Source organism: Corapipo altera, unplaced genomic scaffold, assembly GCF_003945725.1.
Source record: "Corapipo altera isolate COAL_440 unplaced genomic scaffold, ASM394572v1 268, whole genome shotgun sequence".
NCBI lineage: Eukaryota > Metazoa > Chordata > Aves > Passeriformes > Pipridae > Corapipo > Corapipo altera.
The window spans coordinates 4,907,779-4,932,186 of NW_020884901.1; the positions used below are offsets into that span (position 1 = coordinate 4,907,779).

Genomic DNA, 24,408 nt, shown 5'->3' on the forward strand with positions numbered 1-24,408 from the left:
CCCAGGACTTTGCTCTAAGCACCAGGCTAACCTTCTCATCAAAAGATACTAAATCTGTTCTCAACATTTCAAACATTCCCCGGTTCTTAGGAATAAGGCACTTTCCACCACAAAGAGGTTGAATCGACCCTTTGCTAAAGGGCACGATGAAAATCTGAAGGCACTGTGAGTGCACATGCTCACAATTAGAAAATTCAGTGGAAACTGCTAACGTGCAGCTTTCCATTCTCAACAGGAGAATTTCAAATGCATTTAGGTGTGCAGTTTAAAAGAAAGGACACTTCAGGGGATGTTTAAATAGAGCCTGCCTAAATATTTTGTTTAAGGGAACTATTTTCATTTTGGCTGGAAGTTATAGGGCAAAACATCCTGGGCAATCCAATGGCCATCAACCTTCAATTCGTCCCAGTCTGGAATACCCACGTGGCCAAGGACAATCTACTGCACCTCCCAGTGCTTCAGTTCCTGCAGAGCTACCTGGAAGGTAGGGAGTTCTCTCTCAGGTTTTCCCACCCCTACAATCCCACAGGGCTCGGGAGCATATTTTTTGGATCGGCTGCAGGACTTTTGATTTGTGATGTTTGGTGGTGTTTTCCCAGAGCAGCACCAGGGACATGTACTGCTGGAAGAGCGATTTACCTCCCCTGTGCCACTGCAAATGTGCTTCACATAAACAAGGCCCCCTGAAACTCTGACATGACAAAAGCAAGGGCTGTAAACTTCTATTTGAACACAGCCTTGACACTAAGAGAGATTAACAATGATATTTTGGAGAAAAAGCATTTTTGCTAGTAATTCAACACCCACTCCCATCCATCGGGGCAGCAGCATTACCATCCATCCTCCAAGAACTGCAGGGCCCTCCAGCAAACCACTTTTCCATTTCATCGCTTCACCCCAACAGGCCTCCTTGCCCTTCAGCTTTTATATTTTTGTCATCTAAAAACCACTCATTTTCACTTCCAAGCACTTCAAATTCATGCCCAGATGTTCCTCAGCTCCTGTTCTCTTCCATCCCAGAATAATTCAGGCAATTGTACTTCTGAGATCTGATCTGCCATCTCAGCCCTTCTAATGCCCTTTGGCTCCAGTGTGGCTCCTCAGCCCTTTCTTTTGCTCCTCCACTGCACCAATATTGCATCAGTTCCCTTTTCTCAATTTTGTATTCTTCCAACTTTCTTCTTCTTTTCAACCTTCACAGTTTATTCTCTTTATTTTCTCCTAGTGTTACTCACTCTATCCTCCTAATGGACATCTCCAATTAAACTTTAATTATATCTCATACCAGCAGCTGTTCTCAGGCTGATGAGCACACTCTAGAAGAAAACCCAAGGCAAAAGGTCTTCCCTGTTAGACACTTTGCTGTAATTCAAAGGTCACATGTACAGACACATAACCCAATAATTTACACTTACTCCAGCATCACAGATTTTTCTTTCTGTTTAAATTACTTCGTAAGAGGTTACCCTGCCCTTAACAAGGCTAAGTATCTTCACATGGTGAGGTTGCACATGTCCAGAGCTTGGCAAGCTGTGTTGCTGGGACAGCAGTGCTGGCTGGCTGGTTTGGTACATCAGTCATAGGATGAGAGTCTTTCCTACATGACAGCCCCTCCTGTCACAGCATTTCTGCTGTGCCATGGTGGGCTCAGCCCCTGAGCTGGTCCGGGTCTGGATCTGGGGTTACCACGGTTCTCCAGCCTGATCATGAACCAGCCAGGACAGGGGGTGGGGATGGAGAGGCCAAGTTATGCCAGGAATGAGGCTGGGGAATGCAGCAGAGGTCACATTGCAGCGTGGGTACCCAACACATGCTGCTCATTCCAGCCTGCAGCCTGCAGAAACTCCTGGATGGAGGGCTCTTCCAAAGCCTGGGAAACTAGCAGTGGGCGATGACCTGCACCCACTGGAGCTTCATCCTGCTTAGCATATGCCAAATACAATAAGATGCATTAAGTCAAGTCTCTGCTCTACCCAGCGCATGACGTGATTGGCAGAAGAACCTTTTTCCCCCCTCTAATTCTGCTGATAGTATGTAATTCTGTTCATCCCTTTAGCCTTAGCCAAATATTTATGTCAAGCTGGGAAAAAAATGCCAGGCACAGAGCTGGGGGCGTAGGGAAAGCAATCTAGAAAAGGCTTATAAACCAATTTCAGCACATAAAGCACTTTACTTCTGCAGAGTCATACTCAGATTAACAATCAGGTCGCTACGCTGGCCATTCCTTTCCTTAATTAACCTTCAACAGGTTAAACAGCCCAAGACCACACTATTAGACAATCAATAAACATAGGTGCTAATTCCATACCCACAACACAAATATTTCACTGGGTGAGGAAAAAACCTGATGATGCCACTCAGTTAAGAATAATTCAGCACTCCTGAACTGCATTTGATTCTTCAGTCACACTGCTGCTCCCAAGGCAGGGATCTAACATGTGCATCACTTCAACCACTTGCCCAGTTCTGGTTGAATGGGAAAATTCATTATTCATTTAATTTTAAGTAACAGTCAAAGGGGCCCAATCATCAGGATAGTGCCCCAGTGCTGTGCCAATGCAGAGATGAGGAACAGCTTCTCCCTGATGCAGAGGGCTCAGTGCTGTGGCTCCTGGGTTAAGAATATGCCATCATTTTCTTAAGAGATTCAAAAGCAGAAACAAAGCCGTAAATTATTTTCTAATTGCTTAGCAGTGAACAAAGGCAAAAAGGACCTGCTGCGTCGCAGCTCTCCCAAAGGCACATGTGAATAAACAGGACTGCTAGGAGCCTAACAGGCTGACAACCCATCCCAGGGAACACAAAGAGGAATGTTTGCCTAAACACTGCCTTTCAGCAAGACTGTAATCAGAGAAAAAAAAACCATGTATGATAAGAAAGATTCCTGGTGGTTCTGGCGCAGTGATTATTTTCTACGTAATTGGGAAAGTTTGGAAACATTGACTACGCTGTTCTGATGGCATGCTTTCAAAACACACTAAAAACCCAAATGCTGTAGTTCAAACAGCAAACAAGGCCCCAAACCAGTTACTAAACCAAAGCACTGCGGATCCACAGGGGAAAAAAAAAACCAAAAAACAACACACACAGTTCTTCACATTTTCTGTGCTATGAATGAAGAGATAATGGAAGCCTGTACAGATATCTGGTATTAGCCTGTCCACAGGACTGGGGTATAACTATTACAAGTTGAAATAATCAACTTGCTTTTACTTAGGAGTCGGACAAAAGAGCAGAGAGGGGAACTCCAGCTGCACATCTCAGCAGGGACGGGACAGGGAACGTGACACCTCAGGTATTGTATCCTGAACATTGGCCCTCCTGTGAGGAGCACTCAGGAGGTCCCTATTTGATGACTTTGAAAGTGATCCATGAGCTGTACTAGATCTGCAGGAAATCAGGCCAGCTTGCATTTTCTGAAGGGACTAGAGATTAAACAAAGAGGCAGAAACATCATGGAAGTAGGAAAAAAAAAAAATCAGGAACGGCGATAATACCAGTAAAAACAAGTGAGTAATAGAACAAGAGGAAAATAAACTGGCCTTTTCCTTCCTAGAGAAGCAGGGAGATCTTGCTTAGAAGCTTCCTAGAATGAGTGCCATTTCAAAATCCTACCAAAAGACAGCATGTGCTGAGCAAACAATGTTCTGCTCACGAGAAGATGAGTCCAATAAAAATTGCTCCTGGAAACCCAAGGAGCACAGGGCACTCCTGTACTGTCCATTGGCTCTCCCTAGGGACAGGTCCTGCATGGAAAGGATTTACCTTGGTACAACTTACCTGTGCAAGGGAAAGGCAGCACAGCCTACACAGTTTGGGGTTAAATACAAGTTAATACAGTTTACCTGAACCAGGCCAGAGGCAGCTGTGGAATATAATGAGTTTGTGATGGAAAGAAATGCATGGCCTGAACTTCTAAGCCACAAAACTGAGCTAAACCAACAATTCATTAGTTACTTTTTCTAAAACTGGGAGGGGGAGGAGTATCTATTGAAATATGAGCTAGATCACTCAGCAGGTATTTCTCAGATGAATGGGAATAAAACACCCTGCAAGGCATTATTAATGTTTATTATTCGGGTCTGTTGCAACACCATTTATCACCAGTTATCTTCAACAGGCTCAACACCCAAGCCTAAATTAACCTGGAGTTTTACAGACAACAAAAAACATGGGTGCACAGCCTGGAGGGGATCTCCCTGGGCTGAGCTGTGCCATTGCTCCAGCAACCCAAGTCTGCAGGCTGGCACACCACTGATTTACACCCACAAAGCCCCCAAAATGCTTCCACATGCAGGAGTGTATTAGTGAAAGGAGAAGTAATGCATAACCCCTTTCATCAGTCATGTTGACAAATCAGAAATAACTCAAGATATCTTAATTACAAAGCCAGAAAATCACTTTCATGGCTCACCGGGAGTAGTGGGGAGGGAATCAATCCTTCAGGGGAAAGGAATGAGCTGCTTCAGGTTCTTAGGGATGGTAAAGGGGCTGCAGCTGCTGGTTTTGATAAAAACATTTTAATTAATCATTCTTAAGAATAAGTGGTTTTTCTACAATGTTATTTTATTTTCAGGATGCCCTATTATCCCACAACAACCGAAATAAAAAGATTATGCTGAATTTCCCTACTAGCACCCACAACCCCTCAAACAGACATCCCAAACCCATATAACCTGAGTTATTAAATCAACAGTCACGGCACATTTAAGAGCTCCTTGCATAAAAGCCCTATTGAAGGCAGTTCTGTGGGGGGACCCTGCCTGTTGACCCCAGGCAGACGTGGCTTCGTTGGCCTGAAATGGAGAGGTCTGGCACAAAAAGGTGTTTTGTCCAGGAGGCAGAGAAACACAACACCCACCCCCCCCCGTCAACACACATCTCCCACACACAGCCCTACATCAATCAGCTCTGCAACATCAGTGCTTTCAGGCATTCACAGAGTGAAACAGCAGTAGGAAAGCCTGCTCAAGCCTCCCCAGAGCAAGCAGGGATTCCACCAGCTGCCCAGGAAAGACCTAAAAAAAAGCTGTAAAAGCAATCTCAGCTTCAATCAGGGAGGCTGCTCCTCTCTATCTCTCTAATTGAGCAGGAGAGCAAGCCATGGGGACAGCAGAGGAAACCTGCTCTGCTTCTCTCCCAGAGAAACATAATGACATGATGGCAGAGCCTTTCCATCAGGTCCCCAGACTGCCAGAGCACCATTCATCAGGAGAATGGACCAGGAGAACAATCAGAAATCCATTAGCAAGCTGCCACTTGCCTTTGCAGCTCCCTGAACTCCTGATCAAATGTCAGAGCACTGAATGGCTTCTGTTGCTTCAGACGATGGAAGGATCAGGAAATTGTTCCACAGTGATAAAGATATTATTACAATTTTAACTTTCCTTAGCACGAGGGCAACCATTTGCTATCAACTCTTTGCTATTAAGCTTCCAGCATAATTAAGATGGAGAGAGATCTCCTCCAGGACCACCAACTGCCACCACAAGGAAAGTGGTGGGGGAGAAGGAAAAGCTGGAGATGGAAGGAGTGCTGCTGGGTGGTTGTGATCAGTGCTTTTACTGCCTGTATTCAGCAGCCAGGGCTCAACTAGGAAATACTGCAAAGTTGCAAGAAAATAGCAAGAATTACCAATGCTGCTATTTAGCAGCAGGGGAGTGACCCTGTGAGAACATCAGCTCATCAGCAGCATTTCACCTTGTTCTTCTGCGGGCTCAGTCCTGCCCTAAGTAAGATTTCACTGGCCACCAATCACAGCGTGAGACAGAGCCAAAACCAATCTGCTCAAAACCTTCCCCAGCTACTTCCCTTAGATGAAAAGGGATCAGGCCGTTTGGAAAGCAATGCAAATAACCAGGTTCATAAATACATTTGTCCATTAAAGACTCCGCACCATCTCTCCCCAATGTTATTTGTGTGTCTGAAAGCTGTTATCTGAGCTATTATCCAGCACAGAGACTAGAAAAAGATATTCTGAGCATATTAGCAGCATATTGAAATGATTTGTGCAGATTCCCTCCGTTCAGATGCTGTTGATGCTTGAAATACAAAGAAGAATTTCAAACAGGAAACTTGCACATGTCCTGGAAGTAGGGAAAAAGCAATAATTAAAAAAAAATTAGGAATTCTCCAGCGCAAGTATTTCTAACTGCAAACTGATTCTCATTATCTTTCATCTGCCAAGAAAACAAATTAAAATATCAATCAAATGTAGCGATCCAGGTAAAAGTCTTCAACTGCATCTCTGGTTCAATAACAGCAATTACTGTGTCATCGTTCTCAACTCGTTGAGCTCCTCAAATGAGATCAGAAATGACTACTGAAAAAAAAACCCCACAAAATCTCAACATTAATCTGTCATCCACAATACCCGAGTTACATTTGAACGATGACATTTTTGCCTCCAAAACAGGTAAGAGAGAAATGAAATTAAGGTTGTCAGCATTACTGTTATGAAATGTTAGCCATAAAAACTGCCACTCTAGAGTCTTCCTTGGGTTTATTTACTAGAATTTTTCTATTTTTTTCAAGCAAAAGTCAGTCTGAAGCTTTGAAGTGTGTGAAAACAACGTGGCAGTATTAAATCCTGGAGGATTAAAGGCTGCTGAGCAAGGCTGAGATGCACTTACTATGACACTGGAAGTCCACCCTGAGTACAGGGTGTGTTTTACACCAGTGTGCTGAGCTATCACGGGGTACACACAGGAGCAGATCACTGAAACAGCAGCTGGTGTCATCTTAAAGCTCTGTTTATTTTCCACTAAGACAAGAGGAAATGCATATCCAGCAAAAGAACACTTGGATCCACACGAGACTCAGAGACTTTCCTTCATCTGCAGAGACCAGACCATACACACAAACATTAAAATACCGTGAAAGGGACTAGAACTAGTGGCAAAACTCTTGCTGTAAGGTGCAACTCCAGGTCTACCTGTAGGCCTAGGGCTTTACAAGCTGAGATTTCCTAAGGAAATTCCTTACAGCAATACCTCCTATATTATCTACATTTCAGAAAAGCCGTTTTAGGGGTATTTAGACCTCGTATGCCAACTGTCAGCTGAGCGTGAATCATCTTTAAAACCTTAGTTAAGAAGCGATGGAGGAGGGGTGATTTCCCTACTGGTACAAGGTCTGTGTTTTCCCCCAGGAATCAGCCATCACAAGCCTCCAAAGACCACGGTGTGGCTGATACCAGATGATATGAGCTACTAGTTATGGCCCAGTTCCCACAAACAGATGTCCCCCCAGCATTCCATGGGCACAGCCATCAGCCTTCCCGACAGCATCAGCAGCTGGGGAAGTGGGCAGGATGGACTAAAATGCTCTTTCTCTCCCTAAAATGTCCAGAATCCTTCCCCCAGGCACTGCAGCCACTGTCACTGCCTGTGGATCTTCTGGCTCAGGGACTCTTCTGCCAGGGGTTTCAGACGGGCACCTTTTGAAGTGCTGCGTCCGTGTAAATAAGTAGTTTTCTTAAGAACGAATTAGTTGAGCATATTCTATGAAGTTATTTCATTTGTTTTCGCTCCTGTTCATTTATTCCAATCTGCTGCACCTTCCCTTGGAGAGGTTATTAAACGCTCTGCTAATGGCCGCCAGCACTCGTTTAATTCTTCCTAATGAATGTATGAGTGAGTAGCGGAAGCTATTATGTAGGGCTTAATAAAGGGCGGGAAGGAATTTCCTAAAATTTATTGCCACAGGCTGCTGCTTGAAGATAAAATAAATGGTAATTGCTTGGAACAGGAAAGAGGAGGATGATAAAATGTCCCTAGACATGAGGTAAAAAAAAAATACCAAGTGCTCTGAACCAAAATCTCAAAGCCCGGAGGATCACGAAGGCAAGATGGTCTCCTCCAGCTTTAGCTTCTGGTAATCCTTAAGACTTTTCCTTTGAATATGGATGCTGACTGAACTCGATCTCAGCTGGAATGATTATTTTATGACACTAGAAAGACAACCATTCATCTGAAAAAATAAAAAAAAAAAGGCATTAATTCAGACCGCATCTTATGAAAATATTATTTGCAGGAAGGGGACAACGTGGAGGAAATGGAAGGACAATGTTTCTGGGCTATTGAGTCCAGCAATACAATCTTCCCTAAAGTACAGGCTTTGTGGAATGCAGGAGACACATAACATTTTGCTACAATTATGTTTCTTCTCTCCCATGGCTGTGTTGGTCAGGGCTGATGGAAGAAGGGAAATTGCCGAGAGGTGAACCTGTGTGTTGTTTCTTCGATTTCTGCAACTGTTTGTTAAAAGAGATCAAAATCAGCAGGCTGGATGAGAAAAAGTGTCTGAACTGAACCGAACTGAGGGTCTGTCCTGCTCCAAAGTGCTGCGATCACAGCGTCAGCCTCCCGGCAAGCTCCAGGTCAGGTCTCAACAACTGGCGAGAACAAAGTGGAAATCTAAGCCCCGTCCCCTGTAATTGCAATGCAGGAGAAAAACCACGGGGTTTGAAAACAAAGCTTCTTGTTATAACTCACAACAGCTTCCTGTCCACAGAATCCTTCAGGCTTCGCTCAGATGGGGTGATCCAGTCACACAGATGAGTTTGGCTAAAAACTTTTGATCGGTCCCATCAAGAACGCTGAAAAGCGAGTTTCCCCAGAACAAGTCTGATTTTTTCGTTCCACTAAGCCGTTGTAGGTGATATTTTGCACCTTAGAAACTGCCAAAGTATTCATTAAGATCGGGCTGTTCACGAGTTACACCAACTTGTATGTTTAATAACAGAAGCAGCAACCAGATTGGAACACTTGTGATTAGAGCAAATAGCTCAAGGGTCACAAGCTGTGGTTGGAGAGGAGAGCAGGGATGTCAGGGATGTCTGGATGCCACCTTGTCCAAGTGCCGCCTGCATTTCAAGTTCAGCTGCCCCAAAACAAAAAGGACCCTGCCAATCTCTAAGCAGCATCTTCCCAAAATGCAGCAGGAAGGAACAACTATGTTGAACTACAGAAAGAAGATGTCAAAATAGCAATTTGAGTGGGCAAGGCAACTATCTCCATTTAAATAAAGGGGCAGAAAGAGAGAAATACTAATATATCCGAGAGCTTAAAAGCTGACCCAAGAAGAAAAACAAGATTAGGTTTGCTCTTTTTTTGCTGCTTAGAGCAGACAAAGCCTCTCTCAGAAAACCACCATTTTCCATGCCAGCTTTGACCATCTTAAAACCAGGGGGAAAAGAGGATAAAATCCAATTTTTCTTTCTTAAATCCTTGGCAGGTCATCTGCAAGAGCAGGCCAACAGCTTTTCAAGCAGGCAATAAGAAATTATTACTTTCTTTTCTAAACAAAGATTTCAGTTGCTTCAGCTCAACAGCAGGATTTTCACAGTCCAGTGGAATACAAAGTAATCACTCGACCTTCAAGAGCATCCAATTTGAAGATGGACAGTTGCTTCTCCAAGAGAAAAAGCAATAATTTGATAGAGAAAAAGAAAAACAACCCAAAAAAACCACCCAAAAATAACCAAAACAAAATAAGCAGCTTTAGCACACTGGAAGACAAAGGGTGACCAGTTACAAGATGAGTGTGAAATGTCAGGGGATATATTACACAGACTTGCAAAGGATCAAAAAGGATCAACTTTGGGTGGCTATCAGATAGGCATCTACAAGAGAGTGTTATACATGAGTTTAATCTTCCCCCACCCCAATGAATAAATCAAAGCCAAATCAATGTGCACAGCATTCTGTAACAGCACCAAAATCTGTACAAAAGGCAGAGCTTCCAACTTAAACCAGCAAACACAAACTATCCCATCTCTGAGGACCTTCAAGCACTTCCACCTTTTTCTTAGCCCTCTTCCCCTCCTATGAATAAGTCTTATTACAGATTTATATGGGTTATAGAGGAAGAAGTTGCAGCTTTATGATGATAAAGAACATAAAGACAAAGGATCTGGTTTTGACTTAGGAACAACCCAAGCAGGTAGTTGTTAACTACCCGTGATGCTCACTGCTGTTCCCTGCTATAAGGAAAAAAACCACAGCATTCCATCTGCCTCGGGGTGGGCACATCCCCAGAATCACTCCCTACACAAACCTCAATTGCCCAGCCTGAAAATACATATTTTACTTATCCAAGGGCAATCCTCGCACTGAGGAGAAAAAAAAAAAAAAAATCTCAATTATACTTTCAACCGTAACACTGATGTCAGGCATATAAAGAAAAAGCTGCTTTTCTTTCGGTTGTATTTTGTTTGGTTTTGGTGGCACATCACTACTGTGTGCAAGAGCCAGATGGGGGAGGAAAAGTGTAGGTGGCACAAGGGAAGGCAGGAATGAAGGTCCCTGTCGAGGTTTATCTGTGGTACACTACGTTTCACAAGAACAGGAGCTCTGTCATCCAGGCTGGCTCGTAACCGCCCCCGCAGCAGGAAGCGGCAGAAGAGCCCCGGAGAAGCCCTGCACATTTCCATCACCCTCCTCCCCCATCCCTGTTATCTGCTTTTACTTGTGCATCTCATAAAACACCCTCAGGCCAACCCCTGGCAAGGCCAGCTCCTCGAGCCAGAGCTTCATAAAACATTTCAGGTGTGATCCCGGGCTAAAAGCAATTCCCTCGCCAGAGCCGCAAACCTTGGATGCTCGCACTGACACGTCAGCCTCCAAAATCAAGAGTCAGGGCAGGTGATTTGTACTCCAGAGGAGTCAGAGGTGCTGCATGGCATGAGGAGATCAATTCCAGTGTCCCTGGCTCCGGTGGGACTTTGGGCAGGAGTGTATTCACACAGGTCAGCTGGATATTGGCCCCACCACGACACAGTGCCAGGGTGTAGGTGCACCGACAGAACTTCTTAACAGAAGCTCTCCCACAGATCTCCTCCTCTCCCACCCCTTTTTTTGCCTAAAGTATTGCACTCTGAGATTTTTTATTTTTTTTTAAACACATTTTTGATGGTGAAGGAGGCTCAGGGGAAAACATCCAACACACTCTAATCCAGTTTGCTGTAGCCTAAAGAAATCCATTTGTTCGGCTTTGCATTCAGCATCATTGTGAGAATAATTTTTAAGAGTACTGCTTATTTAGATCCATTTAATAAATCAGAATTTGGTTACAAGCCAGGAATGCACCCTGAAATTACCTTTTCAGGACATGTCCTCTCAAGTAAGACCCTACTCTCCAAAGGAGGCTGCAAAGCTCCCCTGGACTCATCCTTTATGCCTGCTGCACAGATGGATACCTCCACGTGGCAGACCATGGATCCAGCCACAGAAAACACTGCAGTAAGGATAAAGAGAGCCCAAATCCAAGTGTGGTTGTGCAAGATTGTCGTAAAGAGGTCTTGGAGTAGAAGACAGCACCTTTACTTGCACGGGGTTAGTTTTACTCCTAAAAATTTTAGAAGTTAGTACATTTTTAAAATTCAGCTGCTAGCAATTCCAATTTGAGAATTATAAAAAGTACTATATTAATAATTGAAATGTAAAATGCCTGTCTGATTCACTCCAGCCCTCAGTCCCCCTCCCCAAAGGGCTTGTTTGCCTTAGGGGAGCATTTCACAAGCAACACATCAGCTTTCTGAAATACAGCTTGAGCAGATGAAAGCCTCAATAACCACAGAAGAGCCGCCATCCTTCTAATTCTGGAATTTAAAAACTGTGACATCCACAGAGCTATTTAAACTAATTTAAAGGTAGAACGGCCAAAATATTTCAGTCCAACCAAGCACTTCAGCTGCCACACTGTACAGTGGTTTCAGATGTGGCTCACCAGCAATCTCCCCATTGCAGCCACAACATCCACCCTTTATCACCCGGCAGACACCGTTCTGACTCACCAGGACCAGGGTGATGAGGCACCCTCAGCAATGGGTGATTCAAGACTATCTGGTGGCCATGAAACGTGTCTCATTCCAGGGGCTCCAGATCATCCCGCTCTGAAGTCCTGCTGAAGCCCACCACTTCCTAATTTGGGAACGCTGCAGATGACAGGGATGTCTGAGCTGGAAGGCATCTGCTCTCTTGGTGTCTGCGCCTTTCACCTTGATGTTTTTAATGCCTCTGTGGTTATGCAGGACTAAATGATGTGGACATGGCCAATACACTGCAGTACTCACTTTTTTGGGAAGAAGTAACCTAACTTATCAAGTTAGAACACAAACACCTCACTTGGATTTGTGCTGCTTATTCCAATGAGCGGAATGCAAATATTTCAACTTAACATTTCACGGTTCTTTGAGCCCTTACCTCATAATAAATGCAGCACTGATCCATTTTCATTTAATGTTCTTCAAATCCTGTATTTTTAACCACAATTACAAAGCCACGCTGCTGCTCAGTGAAGTTCACCATTCCTCTCAGGAGAGGTCGGCTTATCAACACTGCGGCAGGTCTTCAGTGAAATGTCATGCACTGCCTTTGCTTTGCAGAGGCAAAACTGCAGTCACCAAGATGATTATATTAGCATTTGAAGCTAGTATTTACCTCTAAAAATCCAACCTTTATTATTCTAATTCATCCTTTTGCTTGGCTCAAAATATTACCTACTTAAGAGGGGTTATTTAGCCATCCCTTTTGCTAACCAGTCACGGCCTGCAGGGTTTGCCCCTCTGCAGACCTGTCACTGCAGCAATTCCAGCATTAACTCCTAGATTATGTCTCCAAGTTGTACTTAACAAGCACAGCAGAACCCACACCACACCTGGTGGGGTATCTGTGGCCACACAGAGCCTTGTTGCATCCCCACTCTACAGCAAGAGCGAGGTAAAAACCACCAGGAATTCTCGCAGTGAGGTCTAAATTAGACTGACGTTTCCCCAACATTTCTTTTTTTTCCTAATGACAGGGAATGTGAAAGGTTGAGCAACACTTACACTGTCTTATGTGATCACCTCATAACAATAATTACTACTTAATACCTGAAACATGATAGCACCTTGACATCCAAACCTCTGCGTGGGAGGCACTATTTAGACATAACAGACAATCTGCAGAGCCCAGAGAAATTGCAGCTTCTGTATGAACATCAACAGTATCAAATGATGGGAAGAGCTTTGCCTTCCCTCCTCATTTCCTGTAAAGGACACCTATTTTTTATTAAATAGCTGCACATTGGGTTAAAAAAAAAATGTATATAGCAAACACATTTAGTGCAATCCATCAATAGTCTTATAAAGAAGATTTGATTGCAGAAGAATTTTAAATGCAGCTTCTTATCCATCCAGTTAAATATATCCAAGAAGAAATAACAGCTTGGCATTTATTCAAACTATTTCATTAGAGCTTTCCTAAGTTATTTGCAAACATGAGGTGTAGCCAGACAACAACAGCTCTAATAGCTGTTCCAGTCATTCTGGCTAAACTAGGACTTAGCTTTTAAATGAACATTATGTGTTGTCAGACTTACAGAAGAGATGAAAAGAACTTAGAACCAACAAAAAGAATAAAAATAAAAACCCATTCAAGCATACATATTTATAGCTTAAACTGTTTTGCTTAGATACACTAAGTCTTCTTTGTTATTATAAAATTCTCCCACCCAAAAGAGATTTGAGTTAAATAGAATATTATTAGATTACAGCTTTGCTTTTGTAAGCATTGTTATGACTTCATAACAGTTCAACTCCACAATTAGTTCTGTGAGAGCAGTTCTGACATTCAGATAACACCAACTGTGTAAATAGCTGTAACAGGCTGAATTTGTTTCCAGATACTCCCTGAGCATCTTTGCCAGGAACAGCTCACGTTTACACATGTTGAACACTGTGCTACAAGAGGATTTACAGAACCTCTATACTGAGAGGAATTTAATATTAAAAAAAAAAAAAGTGTATGTATTTTTAAAAAGTCAGTGCAGCATAACAAAAGTAGCAGGGGAATGAGATCAAATGCAGAAGACAGCAAATAAATGAAAGGGAATGTAGCACTGAAAACTATTTGGTTTTTTTTTTTAAAAACAAAGAACGGTCTGAAATGGAGCTTGAGGAGGAGAGGGAGCAAGATTTTCCCATTAGCAGCGAAAGCAAACATCACCTACCAACCTCTTTTTCATAAGCTCACAAAGATTACAGGTTCTAAAAGTAACTAAAAAGACTTGACAGCCACTGTTTCCAAAATTCACAGTTGTCACTTCTGACCCTTGTTCTTGCCATTAAACTTTTGCTCACTTCCAAGACGCTTCTTACTGCAAGGGCTGTTTTAATCAGTGCAAGTTAGGGAAGTCACAGAAGACATCTGGTGGCCAGTGCCCCAAATGACAATTGCAGTTTCTTTACACCTTTATAATAAACCTTAAATTTTAATTAAGTAAATGATTTCAAACAAACATTTTTAATTAATTAGATAATTTTATTAACCAAAATACAAGCAAAACCAGCTGTGTTTACTGCATAACAACCCTGTGATAACCTACTGTAGTCAGGCCAGGAACTGAGAAATTGGGAATAGCCCTTCACCAGGTATATTAAATGAGGCAGCACCTAAAAAGCAGCCTTTGAATTAACACAAATGACATAGCAAACATTTCCTGAAAGCCCAAAGAATTTCCTATTTAAAGTTTCCATGTCCTTATCCCACTCCCATTCGCACAATTCAGCCTCTGGAAAAACAACCTTGTTTATCCTGGGAACACACACACACACACAAAAAAAAGGCCATGAAAAAGCCATCAGTTCCCCCAGGTGTGGATCGGCAGCAGATCAGCTCACTGGGGTCACTGCAAAACCTGACAGAGCTCATCTCTGTGTGTTGGTACATTCTGGATGCACAGAGTAAGTGAAATTTCCTCCTCTACAGCGTCAGTGTGACGGGAAACACAGGGAACATGCCCAGGTCACTCTGTTCTTCCAACAGCAGTGGACATTGGACAGGGAACAAACAGCAGGTCAGCAAACGGGGGACTCCTGTCCTGCAAGCCTTGCTGTCCAAAACCCAGGCATTTAACAGGCAGCAGAGTATGTAATTGAACATAGTCTTAATCACACATTATTCCCAGTTTCTGAGGCCATCACTCCCTCTTTGATGCAAATGTGGAGTGCAAAGCACAGCAGAGGAAGGTTGAGCCTTTTACTATTTTATGAGCTCTAAGGACAGACTGGACTGAACAACATTTACTGTGGCTCAGACAGCACTTCAAAGGAGGAATCTACAGAGAGGCAGACTGAACACAGCTCAGGCCCTGTGAAGAATCCTGAGCTGACGTGGTAGGAATAAGGTAGGAACTGAAGTCAGCCAAAAAGATAAATGTATCAAAATGCCTTAGAAAAGCGGCACTAATGGATAAGCAGGTTCTCAAGGCAGGCAACGTGTAGCAATATTGATTCTTTAATAGACACAATGAAACCAAAGTCTTAATGATTAATAATCTGTTGTGAAACTCTATTCATTAGGTAAAAACAGTGCTCAGAGATGACACAACATAAATCAGGCAGTCTCCTCACCCATGAAAGAATGATGAGCTCTCTCACGTCCATGTAAATTAGCAGCAATCACTCTGCAGAAAAGCCAGCTCCTGCTTTTCACAACCCAGACAGTAACAACAAGAAATGCTGGGTTAAAAAAAACCCAAACACAACACACAGAAAAACTCTCCTAATTTCAACACTAACTTCAAAAAAGGACTTTAGTCAAAAGCTAAAGCAAGCTGGTATTCAGGACAGGCTTGCCCTGGCATCACAAAGAGATGTGTGGAAAGGGAGTCCTCCCACAGCACAACACACCATTTTAGCAGATTTATATCAGATTTTGCCTTGAGGGCGATGAAACTTCCAGCCATTTCACAAAGAGTTATGCTTAATATCTACGTGCAGCACTGGCATTGAACATACAGGTTTAAAGACAGAACAAAGTTAAGAACTAAGCTCTAAGTAAGAACTAATTTAGTTAAGAACTAAGGAAAGACGTTGCCTAAGGCAGCTTTACTCACTAAAATTGAACATTCATTACCTTTTTGTGCAAGAATCCTCCTTAAACTGATAAAACACACACTCTGGTAAGCAGATTAATAACCTCTACAGCTTGTTTAGATCGATCTTCAATCAACATGGAGCAGGGTAAGAGCCAACTGATAACACAGTCACAAAAGCAAGGCAACCAAGAGTCCCTCTTGCTTCTGCTGAAACTGCTCTGCATGTTCCTACAGCGATGGACTTCTGGGATTCACAACAGACCTTTCATAAGGAGACTTACTACTTCTCACAAGAATGGCACAGCACGGCTGAAATGACAAAAGACTGCTGGGTGAAGACACTGGTGCTCTTTATCCAGCTCTCAACAGACACTGCAGATAGAAGGCAGCCCCCTCCCCCTGCCAAAAAAAAAAAAAAAAAAAAGGAAAGCAAAGTCCATCTGCAATAATAACTCCAGAAGGACACTAGTGTTTTAAACACTTCCTTCAGTCTGTGTGAATGCAAATCAGAGTATTTTATGCAGCTGAAAGACGTGGCACCTGTAACACACCAAACGTCCACAGGACCAGTCCACAGGACCACGGCCATCCGGGTTTTAAACCGTGTGGTGTGGACTGAGTGTGCTGATGGAGCTGCAGGAATGCTCTGGGAAATCTGGGGACGCTACAATACTCCAAACAGGGCCCAAGGCTTAAGGCAGGGTGCTTTACTGAACACAGCTGGGATCAGCTGGGTGTTGAGCTGGACTAACTCCTGCAGCCCTGCATCCAGACTGCCTGGTGTCAGCTGACAGCATTCCTTACCTGACACCTGCCAAGGCACTGGTTACATCCACACCAGGACTATCAACACTCACCCATTTATTTCTTGTCTGCTTTATCAGAGTTCTTATAAGCACAGCTCCAAACACGACTCTGTTGGAAGTTCCAAGAAGCAACCCAAAAGCATCCCCACCCTTACGTGACAGTCAACAGGACAAGATTTTCCAAGGCCTTTTTCACCTTTCTGCATCCTCATGATTTGCCACGTGCCACAGAGCCCATCACAGGGGATGAACTCAAGATTCCCAACTCTCAGCAACAGGACTGTGTCAACTCCTCACTTTCAAGCTTAAGATTTAAACTTTTCAATTTCAAATACTGAGAGTTTGATGGCAAATGTTGAAGTGTACTGGAAGAGATGATCTCCTGCAAGCAAAGACTTCTATTCTAACACACAGCAGCTTTCTCTTGCCTCCCTGTCCTGATTTTCTACCATAGCCTTCCTATTAAAATTTGTAAATAAGACTGCAGAACCAGCATAATCTGTTAAAGTCTGGCATACAAGAAACCACCACCTATTTGTCATGAAGGAGATGAACTGCTTAAACATGGCGAGTTATCAAAGATTAGTCAGTGCACAAAACAGAACTGCTTTTGCCCAGGAAAGGAATTAGCCTTTCCCCATCATCATCATCATCCACCTCGGTCTGTGCAAAAGCAGTTTAGCAAGTCTTAGGTCTCTTTCCTAACATATTCCAACTTTAGATGAAATTTTGTGGAGGAGCTTCTTAGCAAAACCTACTGGTATTTGATAATTGGAGCAGGAAAAAATACAGGAAGAGCTTTTTATGATGAAAAGGGATATAGTCAGAAGCAGTAAACAAATCTGCATTTGGCATGCAGCAGATGTGAGCATTAACCAGGCTAATACTGAGGCACAGCAAAGTTGGATACATGAGCAATGATCTCAAAAGCTGGGGATAAATCTCTCCTAATAGAGATGGAAATTAAAGTTTGGGAGCTGCCAAATCTCCAACGTAACAACGAAGAAAGTTTTGTCAGTTCAGAACACAGACCTGAGACACTGAAGGCAGGCTTTAAATAATGGATTCCTATTAGGCTGATGCTAATGGTCCAATTTCAGGTGAATTGTCTAAAACAGAATCAGGAGTAGTAAAACAGTTTCTTTCAAGTCTCAGGTTTTGCAGCTGTTGAAGCACAGAGTGTAAAAATGCCCTGAGGAACAATGGAAAGAGATAAATGCAGGGTTTATAAGTACATGGGTTTGAAGAGACAGTTCTAGTATGGAAGGAATCTCAATTAAATCATTTCCATGTATGGGCAATTGACTATCTAATAAATGGATATTGCTTATAAAGAAGACATATTGAGCTCACCTGTAGGATAAAAGATAATGAGTACAAAAATCAGACCTTGAAGATCATTTCATTCCATCCCCCTGCCATGGGCAGGGACACCTTCAACTAGACCAGGTTGCTCCAAGCCCTGGCCAACCTGGCCTTGGAGCAATGGGGCAGCCACAGCTTCTCTGGGCAACCTGTCCCAGGGCCTCTTCCACAGGGAAGATTTTTCTTCCAAAAATCTAATCTAAATTTACCCTCTTTCAGTTTGATCCCATTCCCCCTTGCCCTATCACTCCATGCCCTTGTCCAAAGTCCTTGTCCTGCTTTCTTGGAGCCCCTTTAGACACTGGAATGGGCTGTATGGTCTCCCCAAAGCCTCCTCTGAGCTGAACATCCCCAGTTCTCCCAGCCTGTCTCCACAGCAGAGGGGCTCCAGCTCTTGGAGCATCTGCATGGCCTCCCTCTGGACTCAATCCAACAGTTCCATGTCCTTCCTGTGTTGGAGCCCCCAGAGCTTGAGGCAGAACTCCAGGTGGGGTCTCACCACAGTGGAGAAGAGGGGGAGAATTCCTTCCCTCACCCTGCTGCCCACCCTGCTGGGGATGAGCCCAGGTTATAATGTAATTTACTCATTTTCACAATTCAAACAGTTGAAATAGGGAATTTAACAGCATTAAAAAAAGATAGATTATTAAACCTAAAGACACTTAAAAATTAATTTTTAATCAATAATGTAGGAAAAGATACTTTTAATTGTTGGGGTTTTTCCTCATAGTGAATTGCATAGGGCACATCTCCAACTGGCAGCTGTGGCAATCTGATGCTATGGATCCATTTTGCACAATTACTTCCTAATTAAAGCAGTAAAACTTTCATCACCCTTGTAAGAAAAAGAGTTCAGATCTAATATGGCAGAGACTGTAGTTGGCTGACTTCAGCTATATTCAGCATTAAAGACATAAGAAAAAGGATCCAGTTCTGCTGTTTATCTCTCTTTACAGTGAGGTAAACAGTTCATTTGATCTTCCCTATCAATTACCTGCTGGAAGAGAAACTCTAAGACCACATTTTATCATTATGAAAGACAAAGAAAAGAACATTCTTGTGTGACTGCTATATCAATCTCTTTTTCACCTCAGCACCACGTGTCTAATGATTAAAATTCATTTTTAAGCCTTCGAGTGCTGCTTTTGCTTGGAGACACTGTTCTACCAAGATGCTTCAGGGAATCTGTTCATCATTCAGCAGAGCAACACCTCTCCAAGACAGTTAGAGAAGGTGTGGTGTCTGCTGATCACTCCAGTTAACTCCTGCCAACTCCAGGATCAGACTTGAGCCCTCTGGGAATACACCTTTCTTTTCAGAAGTTTGAGTTTTGCTAAGATTGATGTTCTGGAAAGGCACAAGATACACTAGTGTGCAAACTTCAAAATGCACTGACAGTGTCTTTCCCATTAACTGTCTACTGACCACAGCTTTTCTCTCAGTTGGATATTCCTAAAAGCAGCAGTAACTTCAGACTCGTTTCTCGCCAAGAAAAGCACGGGGGAAGAGGCAAACTTTGCCTTTATAATTCCTCTCAAATTCAAGCTTGCAAGCAAGCTATGAGCTGGAGTAATCTGCACCAGGATGAAACCTGAAACATCCCATCAAGGGCTACTCTGCTGCCCAGGGTAACGACACCAGTGTGAACTCCAGCTTGTAAAACAGCCTTCGTGGGGAAACTAACAGTACAAAGAGAGAAGCCCAAAACTTGCCCATAGATTACTTTTTTTCCCCTTAAGGCCCTCCCCAGCTGTCAACTCATGACAAAATTTAGAGCCTTTCTGCATTATTCTCACACAACATTGGAGCACCAGCAGAGCTCATTTCTGGCCAGTTGCCTCCTTGCTTTTCAGAAGCCTCTTGATGTGTTGCTTTGAGTGCTACGGAGAGTGCGACGACCGAGAAACGAAAGTTATTTCGCCTTACACTGTTAGCATTTGATAATTTTCACCAGCCCTTTCTGCTAAGATTTCATACCACTGAAGCAATTCAGATCTTCAGTGGTCTGAAAACCACTCTTAAGTGCCTGCTGAAGGAGCCTTGGTAGAACTTTGCAGGTAGCACTCCCACCAAAACAGGGCCATGAAACAGCTTTATGAAAACACAAGAGGAAAGAGCCCTGCTACCAACAACTCCACTTTTTTGGGTTTTTTTACCATACAAGAACTTCAAACAAGTTAGAAACCTTGAAGAGTTCACCTGTCTCTAGGGGGTTAAGTTGCTCACCATGGAATTTCTCCTTAAGTATTTCTTACTCATGAAAAGCCAGAAACATGATTTTCCTGGGACAAACTAGTTCCCACAGTGTGATAGAGAAACCAGATACAGTGTTTGGTGTTTGGAAGAAACTCTGTAATGACAGTACTGAAAGGCAAACATGCAAACATTTAAGCCCTGAAAAAACACCCATCTGCTTTTATGAACTACAGCCCATGGCACAATCCCTGAATAGGGCTGAAAGCATTAAATACTGTTCTGTCCATTAATTATAAACTATGCCAAGTTATATATTTCAAAGACAAATTATCAAGATGAAAATAAAGAGCTTTCTAAAATGAACCTTTGTTCCCTCTGTATTTGTCCAGATATTTCAAGATAGCATCTTTCAGGACAGGAGCAGCCCAAACTCAAACAGAGCTGAATAAACAACGGTGGTACTGCCTTCTACTGCCAGGAGCTGGAAGAACCATTTCATCCACTCAGAGGAAGAAACTTTTCCTCATGTGGATAAGCGAGGCTGATCTTTTGCAGTTCTCTTAACAGATGCCCTTGCCCTGATGTCCTCCTCTTTCAAGTTTATTCTTCTCTAAATCAAGACACGGAGGTCTCTCATGAACATATGGCACATGGACATTAGAGATGCCATTTCTCCTTGCGAATATGCTGGGATCTGCTGACCTCAGGTCACACTGGCAAGAAGTTACCATCTGTCTATTCCTGTTGGATGATCAAAAAGGAGCATTTCTGGCTCTCCTGCTACAGCAAAACACCAAAGGTAGTTAGAATATTGTACTGCTTGGAGTTAGTGCTCTGGCTGTATCTCATCTGACCTTGAAACTCTGTCCAAAGTAGTAAAAGCAGGAACCAAACTGGGGGTGGAGGAGGAGAGGCTATATCACAGGACTGAGAGCATGGAAAAATCCAGCAGCAGGTTTAACATCAAAGGGCCAAAGTAGCCCTTACACTCTCTAACCTTCCCTTAATTCCCTTCATTTTCCTTCAGTGCACAAACACTGCATGGGAAATGAAAAGAAACAACACTGAAGTAACTCAAACCAGCGTTTCAGCACAGCAGTACACACATGGGATCCCTGTCTGTGCCTTTGCTGGACACTGCAAAGGATTTCTTGGGCCCTTCTAGAAACATACACAGAATGAGAGAAAGTTTGAAAGCAAAGCCCAGCTAAAAACAAAAACAAAACAAAACTTTTCCACTAACTAGGTCAAACACAGCAAATATTTCAGGTTTTAGTTATATGAAGATTACAGATGTTTTGCTCACAGGTAAACTTCCCCTGCGGGACAAAACTGTTGCAGAAGCCTTGTCAAAATCTCATTCTCCAGCCAACGACAGCAGCCAGAAGTGTGTCATCTCACATTAGAATTAAAAAAGTGTTGTGCAAAAAAGCAAGGATTACTCCAAAAAGTTTCAGTGAAACAATGCATTTCTGCTCCCTGTTTCTGTAGAGATGCCTTCAGCTTACAATTTCTTTGGCCTTCTTTTTTTTTTAAGGAAAAAACCCACATTTGAAGCAGTCACTAATCCTACCTCTGAGTCCTACTGAGCTTCTCAATTGGCTTCTTTCCTGAGATTCTCAAATCCCCTCTTACTTTGCAGAAGACCAGCAAGTGACAGGGTTGCTGTACCCCAAACTTGGCCCCATTTGGCCTCTAGCACTTCAATCCATCACAGCACAAGATGAAGGTTTAAGCAGTTTGAGAAACCACTAAACAAAAGTGCTGCAAATGCACTAAGCAAACTAACAACAGCAAATTCACAAACTTTCCAAAATAAGGTGGGGTTTTTTTTCCAAGTAGCAGAGTCCCTTTTGTAGAGGTAATTAAAGAACACTTGTCACTGACCACAGCATCACCATCAGCTCTGGTTAGTGGTTCAATACTGCGACCCAAATAATTCAAAAATATCAAACAAACGTTTTCCCAAACTGCACACCAGAAGGCAGAAATGAGAAACTTGTACAATGTTAAAGTTACTTCCTTGTATTTCACCTTTAGCCGTACAACCTCTCCTCAGAGTTCAAGCAATCTGACTCAAGTATTTTCTTAATAAACAATCACAGAAGATCTGCATTTAGCAGCAAGGGAGAGAAAACAAGACTTCCATAGAGTACATGTCTGTATCTGCTCCGTGCCCTTGAATAAATCCATATTGTACCTAGCTCAGCAAATACCAGTAGAAATTAAAGCAAAATTAAAGCAAACACCAGTAGAAACCTCTCACCATGTTCGACGAAGACGTTACAGTGTGGGCCCCCATGCCTCGATGACTCCTTCTTCCCTGCTCCTTTGATAAAGTGCAGGGCAGGCAGACTCGGCCTCCTTTGGTCCCCAAGAACTTTTCCAGGCTGCTGCCCCATAAAGTAACTATGGGCAGCCTTTCCCAGGGCGAGAAGTTTTTCGAAGAAGTCCGTGATCCCTGAACTTCCAGGCTGGGAAGGAGCTTTTGAGGGAGAACGTGTTTAGGTGGGTGCGTTGGCTGCACTCACGGTGGGATAAAAGTCACTTGAGGCGAAGAATTAAGACAGATTCATCCAATGCTCCTGAAGAAAGCAACAAGGCTCCTTAGGTGACTTTATGTAAGAAAAAAATAAAAATAAACAAGTAAAAGTTCCAACCGCTCAGCAACGACCAAGCATTACCAAAGTTTAGGTTGCCATATGTAGCGTGTCCTCCACCAGGTAAAAAAAAAGGCGAATTAGCTCATCTCACAAGGAAGAAACCACACATAGGCTCACCCAGGGCAGGAAACAGCCATTCCCACCGCAACCAGTGTCAAGGTTTCCTTTTTTTTTTTTTTTTCCTCCTCCTTTTCTTTTGCATAGCATTGAGTTAGCGAAGGGCCAACGTGCCACGGGGTTTGGCTTCAAGTACCGCCGGAGTCCAGCAGGGTCAGGTGCGCTGGAACCATGTCAGCTCTCCGGGCGAAGCAGCAGCAGCAGCAGCAGCAGCTCTGGGCGGGCTCCTCGCTCTCCTTGGGGTGCGGGAACGGGACGGGGGCTCCTCGGCTTCGACTCCTTCCACCGCCGCTACCTCGGGGCCGGCGGGGCCGGGGGGGCCATGGCGGCGAAGGAGCAGCGCTGGGGCGCCCCGTGCCCGCCGCCTCAGGCGGAGCCGGGCCGGGGAGCTCCGGGAGGCCGGGTCCTGCCCAGCGGCCGGGCGAGGGCAGGCGGGGGGGACGGCGCCGGCCGCATCCCCGAGCGGGCCGGGCGGCGGGAGGAGGAGGAGCAGGAGCGGGGCGAGGGGCTGCGGGTGCCCCCGGAGGGAGGGGGGGACGGCGGGGCTGGCGGGGGGCGGCGGAGGCGGCGAGGGAGATCCCGGAACCCCCGGGCCGGCGGGCGGGCGGTCACATCCCCTTCCGGCCCCTCCTCCTCCGCCGCCCCCGCCTCCCGCCCGGCAGCGCCCGATCCCCGCTCCGGCCCCGATCCTGGGGCCGCGGGGCAGCGAGGGGGCTGCCCGGGGAGGAGCCCCCGAGGAGGTGGCCGGCAGGGCAGGGAGGGGGTTGGTCCTCCCCCTGTGCTCGGCCCTGGGGTGCTGTGCCCGGTTCTGGGTCCTCAGGACAAGGGGCTGCTGGAGCGGGTCCAGCGGAGGCCACAGAGATGATGAGGGGTCTGGAACATCTCTCCGATGAGGAGAGGCTGTGCGAGCTGGGCCTGGTTAGTCTGGAGAAGAGAAGACTGAGAGGGGATCTCATTAATCATCCTCATCCGAGAAGATGGTGCCAGACTCTTTCCAGCGGTGTCCAGCGACAGGCCGAGGAGCAATGGCCATAAACTAAAACACAAGGAGTTTCACCTCAACATAAGGAAGAATTTCCTTCTATAGAGCACTGGAACAGGTGCCCAAGAAGGTCGTGGAGTCTCCCTCTCCGGTGACATTCCAAACCCACCAGGATGCATTCCTGCGTCACCCGCTCCAGGTGACCCTGCCTGGGCAGGGGGATTGGACTGGATCATCTCCAGAGGCCCCTTCCAACACCTAACAATTCTATGATTCTGTGAAAAAAACCTTCTGAGGGGAACGAGGGACCAAGCTGGACTGGGGGTCAGTGAGAAGTGGGGGGGTGGAAGGGAAGGGTGAGGTGAGTTTCTTTATTGGTGCTGTCAGAGCATATGCAGAACTCAAAACCTAAACC

The 24,408-nt window shown here is 44.4% G+C and overlaps 1 protein-coding gene across 1 annotated transcript in view; it reads right to left on the reverse strand.

The window, feature by feature from the left end:
- Nucleotides 1-23,428, reverse strand: part of ABL1 (ABL proto-oncogene 1, non-receptor tyrosine kinase) — a 78,960-nt gene extending 55,532 nt beyond the window's left edge. Inside the window, exon 1 of the mRNA XM_027649754.1 lies at nucleotides 22,498-23,428. Within this exon, the coding sequence (XP_027505555.1) occupies nucleotides 22,498-22,633 (136 nt within the window). The 5' untranslated portion in view covers nucleotides 22,634-23,428. The remainder of the gene's footprint in view (nucleotides 1-22,497) is intronic.
- Between the last annotated feature and the right edge of the window lie 980 nt (nucleotides 23,429-24,408).